The 15,459-nt window shown below is 38.2% G+C and overlaps 1 protein-coding gene across 1 annotated transcript in view; it reads right to left on the bottom strand.

The window, feature by feature from the left end:
* LOC122713182 (dopamine D2-like receptor) overlaps positions 1-13,609 on the bottom strand; it is a 132,744-nt gene extending 119,135 nt beyond the window's left edge. Inside the window, exon 1 of the mRNA XM_043933391.1 lies at positions 12,812-13,609. Coding sequence (XP_043789326.1) covers positions 12,812-13,519 — 708 coding nt within the window. The 5' untranslated portion in view covers positions 13,520-13,609. The remainder of the gene's footprint in view (positions 1-12,811) is intronic.
* Positions 13,610-15,459: the final 1,850 nt, after the last annotated feature.

Below are 15,459 nucleotides of genomic sequence, written 5' to 3'. Positions count from 1 at the left end.
AATAATTGTTGGGATAAAGAAAAATCCTTCTTCCAAGATTCCCGATATCTTGAAAAAAATGAAATTGGCATTAGATAGAAATGACAAAGGCAAAAGAATTGCTTTTCAACTGTGGAAAATAATATATAATGTTTCTACGAATTTGATGTATCGTTATTGGATTCTTCTCAGTCCGATGTTTCGATAGTAGTAACACGTTCGCGCGTGTTCGCACGATATTTTCGCATAAACGGATTCCCAATTTGTATTCCATGTAGAGACAATTTCCAGTTATCAGCCAAGAAGCGACTGCTAGTGGATTGTCCTCGATATCAAGGAACGTTTGCGAGTGTGGGGATAGCAGCAGCAGCAGCAGCAGCAGCGCGAACAATGGAAATCGATTTTGGGGGGATCAGTGTTCCCGAAAACTGGCCATTCCTCGATTCTATCGACACATCGATCCGAATAATTTACGATCAATCAAAGGATTTTCGTGGCTGGCTTCCAGAAAAGGAGAGAAAATTCTTCTCCCCCCTGCTCTGGATTTTTATATCGTACCGGAACATTTAGTTGGCCAAACAGCTACGATCCCCCTTCGCTCACGATGGCTCAATAACGTCGTTGAAGAGATTGAGAATGGCTGAAATGGAATCGAGTTCCAACTCGGAAACCTGGTGACTTTTTTCCTCTATAAACATCGCTCGGGGATCGAGGCGATCGTGTTTTAAATTATCACCAATGGCCGTCGCTAATCAAGATTATATATACCGGGTGGGTCACTTCACTCGAGGATTGCAAGAGTTTCGATTGAGATCGCAAAATATTTTTCAAGCGTTACGATTCGATTGTGCATCGAATAATGGAATATCAATTTTTTTTCTTTGTTATTCAAATAATCCTCCTCGAATCTAACGAGTATTTTCTTCGACTCTGAATATCTCTTTATCTCTCGTTTCGAATCTTCGCCATTTTTTTTTTCACTTTAAAAATCAATACCGATCAGAAAATCGTAAAGAAGGAAATTTTACGACGCGATTGTTGAAAATTGAAATAATTTAGCTTCTCTCATCGATCGAAACGATCGTTTTTCATCTCGAAATAAAAATTAATTTAAGAAATAAGAAGCGTGTTTCTCTGATTATGTTAGAAATAAGATTGCGTCGTTAATAGAAATCTTCGTTTTTTGCGTAAAGCACATCTTTTCCTCTTCGTTAAAGGGAAGCAAATTCGATCCTAAATCCGTCGAGGAAATTTTCTGGGAAATTACTCGGCTCCTCGGCCGTCGTGTCAATTGAGGGCGGGGAGAGATGTTCGTGGGGAGATTGACGAATAGGCTGTAATTGTGCAGAGATACTTGCAGAAATACTCGAAATACTCGAAACTCGTTCGTTCTCGATCCATTCTAATCATTTGCCATTTCTATTTCCTCTTTGTATATTACTTTATTATTGGATTAATCGAAACGTCATTTTCTCACATTCAAAGAAACGTAGCCGCAAATTTTACATGTAAAAAACGAAATTTTGTTAAATATAAAAAAGAAAATAGAGCAACCGTGTTACTTACAAGCAACGATAAAAAGATATCTATTTTGTTACTCTTTTAATTTTACACGTGTAAATAATTGATTATAACAGGATAAATAATAATACGATAATTTTGCAATCGGTTACTTATTGTCAAAAATGTTTTTTTCGAGATCATAATCATTCCAAGTCATCCAACGTTAATCGAAATAATGATCGAAATAATTCAAAATTTGTATCGAATCGTGGAAGCTGACATTTGAGAATTAACTGAAACACGATAATGCACAAAATATCACGTGCAAATATCACGTTGATGAAAAAAAATGGAAGAATGGCAAAGTTATTAACATTTTGTTTAGCGCACAGGCAGAGACGATATTCCTATCCCATATTTAATTTCATCATTACGTTTTTTATGACAGATGAAATGTCTAGAAACATCAACTCTGTTGCAAACTCATGACAAATACTTTGTCTCTCTCTCTCTCTCTCTCTCTCTCACTGCGAGATTCAAATCCAATTCTCCTCGAGAGTATATTTTTACTATATTTCTTTTTTTTTTTTTCCATACGTTAACGTTTTATCGCCACGCGTGCAATTCCTATTTTTCCCAAGCTTCACACCTCGACTCTTTTGTCCCTACGTGACCATTAATTACCCTGTGCGATCTTTTGAAAAATGTACAGTTCATATGCTGCGCATTCGATATATTGTTCCTGCACCGACGCTTTTCAAACACGTTCCTAGGGATTGCGCTTATTCGTAGATAATACGATACATGCTCGATACGTGCGCGTGCATCTAGCGTGAAATAACTAACTCACGGTTAATTGGAGACGCACGGGCGAAAAACAACACCTCGATCGATATTAGAAATAACGAATTATTAAATACATGTATATTTAAGTGAATAATTACAATAATATCGATCAAGGAGGTATCTCGATGAATCTTCATCTTCTTATCGCCAAAAATCGAATCGTCAATTCGATTAAAATATTTCGACAAACGCGTATTTTTTCAATCGTTACGAATTCGACGTAGATAGAAAATTACGCGATAATAATTCTTCGAAATAGAAGAATTGTTTAGAATTTTAAAGGAATAGCGATCCGATCTTGTTTCTGATTTTAATCCGTATCGCGTTTCGAATTTAGAAAGTGGTTAATTGTAATAGAAAGTAACCTGGTGATCATTGTTATTAGACTATATAATCAGATATTCGAGCATATTGAAAAATTCTAAAAATTAATCTCTCCTAGGAATCTTAACGCATCTTCTCGATCATTTCCAGACCCGAATAAATCCATTAGAATAAACAACTATACATATATACGTTTCGCCGGCCTTCACGAATGCGTTCCTGAAAACTTTAAACGAACTGTAAATCTTCGTGATTGGCCAAGGTGAATTTGATTCGTTCCGTTAAAAAAGTTTCGAGAATAATAAATCGTCCCGGGCGATGTTCCGTTTCGAGTTGCACGCTTTTCCCCGTATTCGTATAGAAGACGATACGCCTGATCACGGACGAGCTTAGCAGATGCCATGATGCTATAATACAATATCGAGAGTCGAATGCCAAGGCGAAAGTGATATCGGATATCGATATAGGGGCATTAATCGCGCCATCTTCGAAATCTTTCCGCGCGTTTATTTCCGTCTTATTTCTCCGGATATTTCACCATTTATTTCTTCCATCTCCTTTCGAAGAATTTTTGACATCTCGGATGACAAAAGAAAGGTTTTACGCGGATTTTTTATCGCGAATTATTCGACGTAGCTATTAATAGGAAATTCACCAACTTATTATACAACGTCGATAATTTACAAAACTTTGAAATCGGAAGCCCGATCAGAAGTTTGTCTGGGTCACGTTATAACGAATACGATTTTCGTGCCGCGATCAGATCGGAGCGATAGCGGAGGGATCTCTCCGCCGAGAAGAATTGGACGTCATCTGTTTAACATCTTACTGGAATGGATCCGTCCATTGATCAAGCAAGTTGTGGAAACGTGGTGTGTACGGAGGAATAGATTCTTTGACGGATGATTCCTCGCGAGGAAATTTTTATCGCTTGATAAAGTTTTCTTCGAACATTTTTTAGAGAGATTGTTAATCGGGGAAGGAAGAAATATTTTATCGAATCGAGAGAAATTTGTGTTAAAATTTTTTCAACTTCATCTTCGAATTGGAAATTATTATCTCTCGATCTCATATTATTCTCGAAAACGACGATCTGCGATTATTTCCTCTCGCCTCGTATCGTTTATTCCTTTCGACGACAACGGTGTTGGAAAGAACGAACGGAGATTCTGATCGGTCGACACCTAAACGCGGATGAAAAATGGATATCCCAAGATCGATCTGTTAACCTTAGCGTATTGCATCCACTTTTCAACCGGTGAATGGGAAACTGAATTTCGACATCGCTGTTGCCATTCAAATATGGATTGCCAAATATCCTCCCTGCCTTTCGCCCCTGTCTCGTCTTATTTCCCCTCGTTTTCGCGAAATTTAACCCCCTATTCTGTTTTACCGTGCAAAGTATTACGGCGACAAGTGTAAAAGGGTGTACATGTTTAAACGTACAGAGAGTATGAGATACACTCGGACGACAAACTCATTTGAATCTGAAGAGAATCTGAAAAGAATGTAAATGCGGCGCGGAGTCGCTCGAATATTTACGCGCATAAGTCCTGCTTGATGATAACAAACTATTAGCATGGTAAATTCATGCCGCGTTTATACATTTCATGCCATGTATTTTGTCATTTGTATACGTAAAGTACAAAAGAATCTGTGAGAAAATTTTCATACATTCTTCTAACGTAAATAATTTTGTTTCTGAGGCAAAGGGAAATATCGCAAAAATTTTTAATTATTGAGTTACGTCGCTCGTACTTTTACAATAGAATTCTACGAATGGGCTTCCAATTTGATAGGATATGTTTTTTTACAACGATTCGAATCGTTGATAAATATTCCATACGTTGTATATTTCTATTTAAAATTAAAAATTATCGAAAAAAAAATTTCTGAAATTTTGCTTTACTTTTTAAAATTGCAATTATTTATCAAAGAAAAATAAAGAAGGTACACGATATATTTTTAAAAAATATTTTATGATAATAACATAATTGGAAATACAGAAAGGTAGAAACGAAGCAATTTATCCATAATCATAATTTATGAAGCGAATATATCCTGACGACAATACCATTCGCTATATACACATTCATAAACGATTCTTCACTATGTGTTTTAAAACACATGTTTGTATCGACGACTCTCCATACTATCTTCCAATATGAGATTTAAATAACATCAGTCAACTTAGAAAAACATCTGGACGAAAATTGTAAACGAATTTCCAAAAGAAAAAGAAAAAAGAAAAAGAAAATACACGCTACATTAAACACCGCACGATGCGACCAACTGTATCTTGTGTCCAAATCTTGCACGAGCGGCAGCGAAAACCATTATATACGAAGATATAATGGAATAAAGGGAAAGTTGGAAATTACGAACGAGCGCGTCGAAATTATGGTGGTTATGGCGTGGAATATCATGAACGAGAGAGACGCGTAAGATGTCGACGTGTCTCGCGAAAGAAGAAACTTGAAATTGGGTGGTGCGCTCGACATCGGGAATGGGAAATTTTGTGACACGTTTGTGCGTATATACGAGCCTCGTATAACTTGTAGATTCAATTTTAAAATCCGTAGACTGAGCATTATACGAAGAACCATGTTATTCGAGATATTTTGAAAAGTAATGGAAGAAAATATGTTTCGAGATATGTGTATGTGTGTGTGTGTGTTACGCGAACTGTATTATAGCAATATTATTTCGGAAAGTAAAATTGAAGAACGGAAGAAAATATGTTTTTAAGATGTTACAAGTTTGCGTTGTTTTATATGTCGTCGTTACACGAACGAACGTATTATTGTAATAGGTAATTTTGGAAAATACACGAGCGGAAGAAAATATTTTTCAAATCTTATACGAGTTTATAAAATGTAAACAGGATGTTATAAGTGGAGGTATTAATGTCAATTGAAGGTCGCGTATTTTTCTAACGATATCATAAATTTCAACTCATTTGTCGCCGTTTCGACTGTGATTGAGTACAATAGAGAGAGAGAGAGAGAGAGAGAGAGATGAGAAAAAGGACGTAGAACCCAAAATCTGCAACATACGTAGTTTCGTAAAAAAATAAAATAAAATAAAATGAATAACAGGTCGAGCGGGAAAAATCTACATACACGCGCGAAAGCACTTGCACATCCTTCACTTTTATAAATATGTTGTATTTATACGCCACAACCGTATAAATACACATGTCACATAAATATAAATGTTGCTATTTACGCGTCGATAAAAAGTTTAAAAACTATTTTTAAAAATGAATCTTGAATCTTTAACCTTTCCACTATGGATTTCCACAGGTTCGTTAATGGAACAAGCGGAAACTGTTTTTCTTTGCATACTTCACGTTGGCACGAAACGAATAAACGTGTTCGATGTTCGATAAAAAATTTAAAAATATATATATATATATTTTTTTTTTTAAAACTATTCAACTTCTCGACGCATTTGTATTTTAATTTGAAAAATTTGACCATATTCGATCGTCGCGAAATAATAATTTCGCCATTGGTTCTATGCGAATTTTATCAAAGCTTGCGCGCGGCACGTAAACGTTTTTTTCCTGGGCGTAACAATTTTCAAACTCTAAACGAAACTGGACCATTGGTTCCAACAATTTTGTTCTATTTCACGTACTCGATCCGGACTGAATGAAGCGCATTGACGTCCCGACGAGCACACGTGGAATTTTTGTATCGCTCGACTTGTGTTGCGCACACGATCGATCTCGAAATCACGGGATCTGGGACAATGGTATCCGTACATTGAGCCTTTTTTTCTTTTCTTTCTTTTTTTCTTTTTTTTTTTTCTTTTCGTCGTTTCGCCTAACTTGGCTCGAAAGACGATTAACCGAACGAATCGAACGAGATGCCGTTTCTCGATCATTCGTTCTTCCCTCCTTTTTCTTCATCCTCCTTCCAATCGATCAGAAGGTTTCGAAATATCATTTTAATCTAATAATCATTCTTCGAGAATAGATTATCTCTCGGATAGAAAATATTTTTATTTCGATTTAAAACGACACAAAATATCGTTCCTAATCCATTTTTGTCCATATTTATTTAAATAATATCTTTTATGAATAAAATTCAAAATTTAAAAAATACACGATAAAATCGATATGATATTCCATACCAACAGATACTATAATATTTGATATTTTTATAAAAAATTTCCATCCATATCTCCGAAATCTCTGATTAAATCAATCGCCTCGAATGACGGAAATGATCCATTCAAAAATTCAGACATTCGCGGAAATAGGAGGAGAGGAAGGGGAGGGAAAGGAAGGAGAAGGAAAGAGAAGAGCGGTAAGGAAGAGATAACTCTTGTTTAGACGACGAGGCCGACAAGGCCAACCGATTCCCACTGTTCTATTCCCAGAAGAAAAAGGGGGATACCCTTCGCCGCGGCCATTAATATTCATATTAGCGGGACAAAAACGAATGGTTGTGTGGCCGAATGCATGTGTGCGCGAATCAAAACTGGGTTGAATCGACCGAGTAATAAGCATGCATGCGATGAACGCGATCCCTGTTATTAACATAGACCTTGTCCCGGCTGGCGATTCACCGCGTTATTCCGCTCGGCCAAGTGGCGAGGTTAGGCCAGGAATCGGAAGGAAAAACGAGTCGAAATTGGCAGCGGTCACGCCACCACTCGTGCCCTTCTCTCCTTCACTCCTTTCACACGTGAAATCTCTTATTCTCTTTCTAATTTTCTGCCCGCGTGTCGTTCGACGCCACAAATCGCTGTTTCAATGGAAAATTTCACCTGGAATCGCGATAACTCGCCCAGTTCCAGAGGGAAGAGAGGGGAGCTGATGCTGAGTCGAATGTCGAAGGAAGAAAAGGCGAAGGAGAGATGATCGAGGGAAAGGAAATTAGAGGGAGATTGAGATTGCAAAAGTGGCTTAACCATAGATCGATTCTCCGATGCGTCTCTTATCGAAGCTTCCTTTTTCTTCTTCTTCTTCTTCTTCTTCTTTTTGTTCTTCCTTCTTGGAAGAGAGAAGAAAATGGAGGAGAATCGCGAAGAAGATTTTTTTTTTTCATTTTATGAATCGGATAGAAATATCGATGATGAATAGGGAGCGAGAGAAAAGTGTATTTTAAATTACTTGATATTACATCGCGCGTACAATTGAGATGGAAATAAAAAATTTTCACCTGTATTTGATTATATCTAATTAAGTGATAAAACGATGAAAATGTTCGGTTTAAAAATTCAGACATCGCGTCGGCGAAAATAGGAAGAGGAGGAGGGCAAAAATCCAGCAAAAACGAGTGATAAGGAAGAGATGACTCTTGTTTAGAACTCGTACAAGTTTGATGTATTTTATTAATTAAAAAGTTGTTTTCTTAAAAGTAACCGATCTCGTGCGAGGACATTATAAATTAAATTAAATTAATTGATATTTTATCAATTAGAAACGGGCATACCTCATCCTCGATTCGATAATAAATAATATACAGTTATAAATATGTCGGCCAAAGAAAGAAAATAAACGACCGTCGACCTACATAAATTCAAGAAAGGATTTATGGGGCGAGTCTCTAGCCTTCGAATGTTGGAGATACGAGAGGGAGAAAGCTACACAGCTGGTTCTGCCGTGCCTAGAAAAATGCAATAATAATAGGATTGCTTTTGCTCGAGCGGAAATCTCGCGTGGTAAACCGACGTGACTGCAAATAACGACGAGGTTTGTCGTTGCAAGATGGAGCATAGGTGAAATGATTTTTTACCAGAAGAGGAAAAAATAAATTTCTTTAACCAATATATAAATCTAATCGTGAAAATCGTTGAACGCTGTTGCACTCTCGATTGAAAATTTCCAAAATAAAATTTTATTCCATCGGGTTTGATATATCGATAATTCGTTTAATTGTTCTTTACAATATAATTATCACATTGATACGAAGATAGTGTATATCTGAAATGATATAGGAACGTGTTGATTTGAAGATTTTCCGTTGAAAGACGAAACTTGCCGTAGGGGAAACAGTTGAGTCTCACTGTGTGCAAGTAGCCTAGGTACAAGCGTTTCCAGGCGAAATTAAATAGCTCGTAACTTGAAAAATAAGCTCCAACCAAGGGTTTTGCATATATGAACTTTTTCTCTTGTTTCAACGCCTTTGGAATTGATATATACAATTATTCCAGAGACGTTCCATACACATTTTAATACTTTCTACCTCATTTCTACCGCAACCTCATCCTCATCCACCAATATTTTCGTTACCTTATTTTTCGAACGCGATTAAAATTCTTCCAATAGTCGTTTTCGTTAAAAGGAAACGTTGAACGAAACGTTCGATGGTAACGAAGAAGATTATACGGGGTAATAAAAATGGAAACCTTAATAATGGAGCAAATTGGATGAAAAATAGCACTGGTACAAATTACAACTTTCAGAGCCGCGATTACACGATGACAGTGTATATAGGATAACCGTGATAAAGGGAGAAGTAGAGAGGGGGAAAAAAAAATCATCCAGTACTTTTTTACCCCACACTCTTCTCCCCGATCTTTGTCGGCTAATTAATTTACTCCCTTTACTAGGAAGCGAGTCGTGTGCCGAGGAATGGAAAATTTAAAAAGTTATTAAAATTTTCTTCGTAACGTAAGTGCCGTTAAAGAAACAAGCGATAGATCGTGTAATTTTAACGGTGAAGATCTCAAAAATTTTCTCGAGTTCTCGTAATCCAGATACCCAAGTAATAGCTTATAAGAACTATCAGATATATTCCTTCCTTGGAATAACTTCTTCCAAGATCCTTTTAAATTAACAACGAAATCGACTGGATATTATTAATCAGCGAAAATCATTATCGTATGATTAAAATTGTATAATTTTTCGAAACTTCGCTTAATACTTTTCAATATTGAACAAAAATACTCAATTTATTATTATTAGTATTACATCGTCACGTCTGATCACGGACGGGTTCAAACTACTAGCAGTCCAGATATAGCAGTCTAGCAAGAAAAGGAAAGTAGTATAAGTCGACATTGATCGGACTGTTGATCGCAGATCGTCTCTTTCAATTCTTCGAACTTCAATTTGTAGCAAAAAAAAAAACTCATTTTTATTAATATCGCACGCCATTCATCGTTATCGATCATATAAAATCAACTTGGCAGAAATCTAAAAATGGATTTTACGAAATTTCCAATTTACTCTTACACCGTATGGTAATACTGGAAAAGATGGTGCGTTAGATGGAGGCGTGGATGTCACGTTACGCAAAGGATGGAAATCCCAGAACGCGATTTCGCAGAGGGAAGCGGTAAAGTGAAGAGTAAAGTGCTTCGATCGTGGCACGTAACTCGCGTCGCGACATTATCGTTGGGACGCATTATAGGCGCGCACACGCGCGTCGCTAAACTGTTTAATGCGAAACTCGCGAACGATCGTTTAAGCGGTCGGCGAGGGATTTTAGTACGCTGCATCGCGTTAATATCCAGCCCGGGACGTCTCGATTTTATCTACTCGATACAGAGAGGATGGAACGGATATCGGTCAACCTCTATTCGAGAAAAATTACGGAAGGAAGATGGGACGAAGGAAGTTGCGAGAATTTTGCGAGAATGTCGTTCGATCCACGTAAGGTGCATTAAATCTGTTTGATTTGTGTTCGACACGATAAAGAATAATAAAGTAGAAGAAAAGTATATAAATTTCGTTTCCTATCATATTTTTGCACGATTAAATTGTTACTCTTAAATTTAGATTGAAAGAAACTTGCAAAGAAGCCGAGACGATAACGTGACCTTCACGTGACTTTGAGCAAGTAATGGAAGGGAAAAATAATTTCTGTTCGCGCGACAATAAGAGATTATAAATTTTTTGCACGCAGTTGGTTAATACGAACTGAACATTATCGGATTATTGGAAATTTCCTAGAAATTAATTTGCGGTAATAAAACCGTACGTTTCCCCCGATCGCGACTTACAATAACTTACAATCTTATATAGTTGGAATAATATCGTTGGTAATTAATTTTTGATATTTTAATTTTCTCCTATCACGTTTTTTATTCCCCAAAATCCTTTCCATTAGATCCTCGGATAAATTGTGTCATCGAATTCGCCAGTTTCTCATGCATATTCCAAGAGTTACATCTTTAACGGTCACTTGGCTGCACGTCGCGTCGGTTCGCGTGGAATAAATTATTTCTTCTTCCTCTATAAATTTCCCACCGTCGTCGCTCTAACAAAATGTTAATTAGCATAAATGAAGGGAAATGCCATGTGTACAATTACCACTTCGATCAAACGTGTACAAATGTTTTCCGTTGTGTCGTTGTGCAATCTCGCCGCAAGAAGAGTTTCGTATATGCATTGTGTGTTGTACATTTCTGTGCTGTGATTTAGTAGTTTAATTGCGTCGAAATATTGTATATTTCGATTCGAGTACGATCGATTCGATAACGGAAGAAAGAGAGCAACGAGTTGCATTCGAAGTGGACGAAAGCGATTCTAATTACAAGATAAATAGTTTTTTTAAAAAAAAAAGGGAAAAATTAGTAAAATTTTTATTTCAATTATTCATTTCGAGATCGGAACAAAAATTTGCTTAAAGGTAAAAGAGATAAATATAGAACAATTTTGATGAATCAAAATACGATTTTTGCGACATTTTTACAATCCATCAATTGGAAAATTCTTCTCATACTCTTAACCGAGTTAACCTCACCTCGATCTTCATGGAACTATTACTTTCCATCACGGGGAAAGTTTGTGCAAACATGTCCAACTTCTCTTCTCGCACACATTTCTCCCCGTTAAAATTACATCCACCGTTTGTACATACTTTCCTTTAATCTTCAATAAAATAATGTAAATTGATAAAAGGGTTTTAACAAAGTTGCATAAATTTACATTTCGAATCCTTATTCTTCGATTACCTCGCATCAATCGTTTATTACCATCACTCTTCTTATTTTCACGAAAATTTATTCAGAATTAAACAGAAACGTGGAAAAAAGGAAAACTACTTTTTCCGCTAAACTTTATCCAACAAACAACATAAATTTTAAGCGCATTTACGAAAATGTGAAAATGAGGTTATGATATCTTTTGCGCGAGAAAGTTCTAATATCTCCTAAATTAATAAGAACAAATGGGATCGTAAAATGCATATAAATCGGTGCGTAATGAAACGTAAGATAATAATATGAAGAATTTATCTCTCCCCCGTGTAAAAATTGAAATTTATTTCGTCGCGTAAATAAAAAAGACAGTTAAATAAATACTGCGGAAGCGTAAAAGAATGTACTTCCACAAGCAGCGCTCGTTTGACATCCCGCGCTATGACTCGGTGCAAGCGATTCGAACGGAAGTAGGTCATCCACTATCACGGGATTCAGGAGCTCGTCACTCGAAGAATTACTCTAAATTGCATTTAATTAAGTAATCCTATTTTCGTTTGATTCACACACGCGTCCATATTTGCGAAATTCTTGAATGAAATCATCGTTTATTAAATATAACTACAAGCACTACCGTATGAGCCAATCTCATCGATGAAAGGAATCGGAATGAATCGAATTCCTGTAGAATGATCGAGTTATAAATTTCACAAAGGAATCGTCGAGATAATTCGAGATAATAATAAAATACGAAGTGGATCAACACGTGCGAAAATATTGATTAAATATTGATTAAATGAATATTCCTTTAGATAAATCGCGAAAGGAAGCGTTGTTGTTCTTCGATCGACACCAGAGTCCTCTGGCGCGATTTTATTGAACTAATCCTAGTAATAAAAATTCCAGAGGTCGCTAAAGTGACTCGGTTGAAGTAACGTGACGAAAATAAATATAATTTCTATTTCCAACTATTATTAATTAATTAATTTGAGAAATAAAAAGATGTAAATTGTTCCAGCGTTAATAAGATATCGTGCGAGTGGCTAATAAATACCTCGGCTGCGTATTTCATTTCTAATTTTACCCAGGTGGAAATAACAGGCCGCGCGTCCACGTACGGGCGAAGGTTAAGGTTTTAAAACGCGACACGTTCGCACGCCATAAACGAAGCATCGATCGTGCCCTTGATATAACGAATCGTTTCGCCGCCCACCCGATTTATCATTCATCCCTCGAATTCAACCGCCGAGGGGGGAAAAAATGAAAAATGGACACTCACCAACACGTAGACGGCGAACGGCATTACGAGCACGGCGACGAGAAGATCGGCGACGGCCAGGCTCACGATGAAGTAATTGGTGACCGTTTGCAAGGCCCTCTCTCGAACCACGGCCAGTATAACCAACACGTTGCCGAACAAGGTCAAACAGGGGACGATGACGAGGATCAGGGCCCACCAACTGTTGGCGTCCGTCTTTTCGTCAACGTCCGCCGCCGGCCCGCACTCACCCGCACTCACCACACCGGACGACGCGATGGACGAGGTGCAGTTCACGGTTCCGTTCAGGTTCAGGTTGGCCCCGCCGTCGTAATAGGCCGTCAGATTAACGAATGCGCTGTAATTCAGTCGATTGATGTAATCGTTCAGATCGTCGAACACGAACAGGTCCGATATCCCCGTGTAATTCTCGGATCCAAGGGACGTGGGCGAGACGGACGAGAAGAAGGAGGAGGACGCAGCGCCGGGGTAGGAGGGCGAGGTGGAGGTTATCGCGGCGGCCGAGTCGTTGAACCAGCCTAACTCGACACCGCCGCTCCCCGAGAACAGGTCGTTCAACGAGGAGGTCTCCTCCTCGTGGACGGTGTTGGCCTTGGTCGCGTTTCCCGCGAGGGGGAGCTCGGCCGTTCCACGTTCAGCCCGCCGATCCAACGACAGGCTCCTCGCGATCGAACCGAGCAGAGACCGGTCGCCCGTATTCGTCCCCATTTCGGATCAAACTAAACTTCTGCACCCCCGATCCTGTCCAACCTGTCGATCTTGATCACGAGATCTTGGAACGAAGGGATGGCTGTTCGATCTTGCCAAGCATGGCTGACTTTATCCCGCCTGACTCTTAACGGTCAGGTAGATTCTTATGCGTGCTGCGGTGTGGCGCCCCTCCTCGAGAGATAACATTTCCTCGCGCACGCGAGGAGAAACGAGGTGCCGCGTCCTGACTGGCCTCTCACCAATCACCACGACCACCCCGATACGCTTGGTGGCGTATCATTGAAATCCCTCGTCGAGCGTCTCTGGAAAAAGAAGGGAGGAAAATAAGTTTGCTGCGCTTTGTGTAAACGATTTCTTTGTCTTTCTTTTTTTCTTTTTCTTTTTTTCTTTTTTCTTTTTTTTCTTTTTCTTTTTTTTTTTTTTTCTTAAAATCATATCTATCTTCGTAAGAGGTCGCCCCGTGGATAACTCGATTCGTTTCGCGCTCGAGTTTCTAATCGCTAATTCTATTTCTTTGCCGTAAAAAACGGTGACGCGGAAATGAAGAGGTTGGAGGTTAAGGGAATTTAATTAAATGCAATCGTGGACGGTAACTAACGCGATGTAATGAGTTTCGAAGGATCTGGTTGGAACTGAATGGTTCAGATTAAATATTAAAGTAGCGGCCAGATAGCTGTTACGCGGAGATGAGGGAAGGAAGAGGTTCGAGTTCGAAGAGGAACGGAACGAGCTTGGATCGAGCGAGCAATCTCTCTCTCTCTCTCTCTGCAAGATTTTTATTTACGAAGAATGATACGGATATAGATTCTGAATTGATTTCAACGAAGAGATAGTTCTATATGTAATACGTTTCCCCATAAATTTACCCGCGATATATAATAATTGTGAAATAAAACGAAGGGAAAAGATCGATATTGATACGAAGATAGATATTTTTCGTCAAAATTCGAAAAAGAAATCTATTAAATTATAGTTTCTTCTGAATACAAAAATATCGAGAATTGATTAGAATTGTCTAACCGATGCTCGAATAAAATGGCAGACAATCCTTCTTCGCAAATCAAACTAAACGAAGACGACCACGCTCCGCGTGTTTAAACACAATGAAACAAAGAAAATTGTTGGAATTGAATTACGAGGGACCATCTCTGGGGTGAGGGGGATTCTAAACGTTCCTCTTAAAACGATTCTACGAAAGGCGATCAGCGGCAGTTGGCTCGTTCGAAAACGAGTGTCGCGGCGCAATCTCTGAATTAAAGGAAAACTTCTCTACTCGAGTTTTTACGAAGTGGAGCGATTTTCTTTTGGAAGGAATCGAAGCCATCCACTTTTTGAGGGGAGGATTGACAGATGGAGGGGCGTTATAGAGTTTCTCTTGGCTTCCAGCGCGAGAAGAAGGGGTGGCAGAAGAGGGATCTTTGCCCGCTTTAGCGGGGCATTCCTCCGTGGAGGAAGACCCTTTTTTTTCTTTCTTCACAAAGACAGAAATCATTTCCTTGTCCCTCAGGACCCTCCATTTTCTCCGCTCTACATATACTTAGGAAGTGAGACTCTCGAGTGATATCGCTGGATTTCGAGCTGTAAATTTCTCAAAGAGGAGATATTTTTGAGGCGATATATATATCAAGAGAGAGCTAATACAGGTGTATATTAATATTTTCCTCTCTATATTCTCGTTGTCGTTTAAACTCTTTAAGGAAACAGAGAGTTTTATTGTTATTTGTCAGTGTTCGTTGTTTAACGATGCACGATAAAGGGAAAATGTTTTTTCGACGGGTAACTTGGTTTTGTGTGAAATTTTGCATTTATGAAATTTTGGAATTTCAAAGTGCAGAGAGGAATCGAGCTTTCGAAAATATTTTGCGTTGAATAAATGCATATTATATTAGTAGGGGATACGTAGAAATTCGCTATGAGAAATAGTGGCGTAAAAACAT

The sequence above is a fragment of the Apis laboriosa genome, unplaced genomic scaffold (assembly GCF_014066325.1).
Source record: "Apis laboriosa isolate Shangri-la unplaced genomic scaffold, ASM1406632v1 scaffold23_cov150, whole genome shotgun sequence".
Lineage (NCBI taxonomy): Eukaryota > Metazoa > Arthropoda > Insecta > Hymenoptera > Apidae > Apis > Apis laboriosa.
The sequence above is the reverse complement of the archived record's forward strand: the minus strand, read 5'-3'. Positions and strand labels throughout refer to the sequence as shown.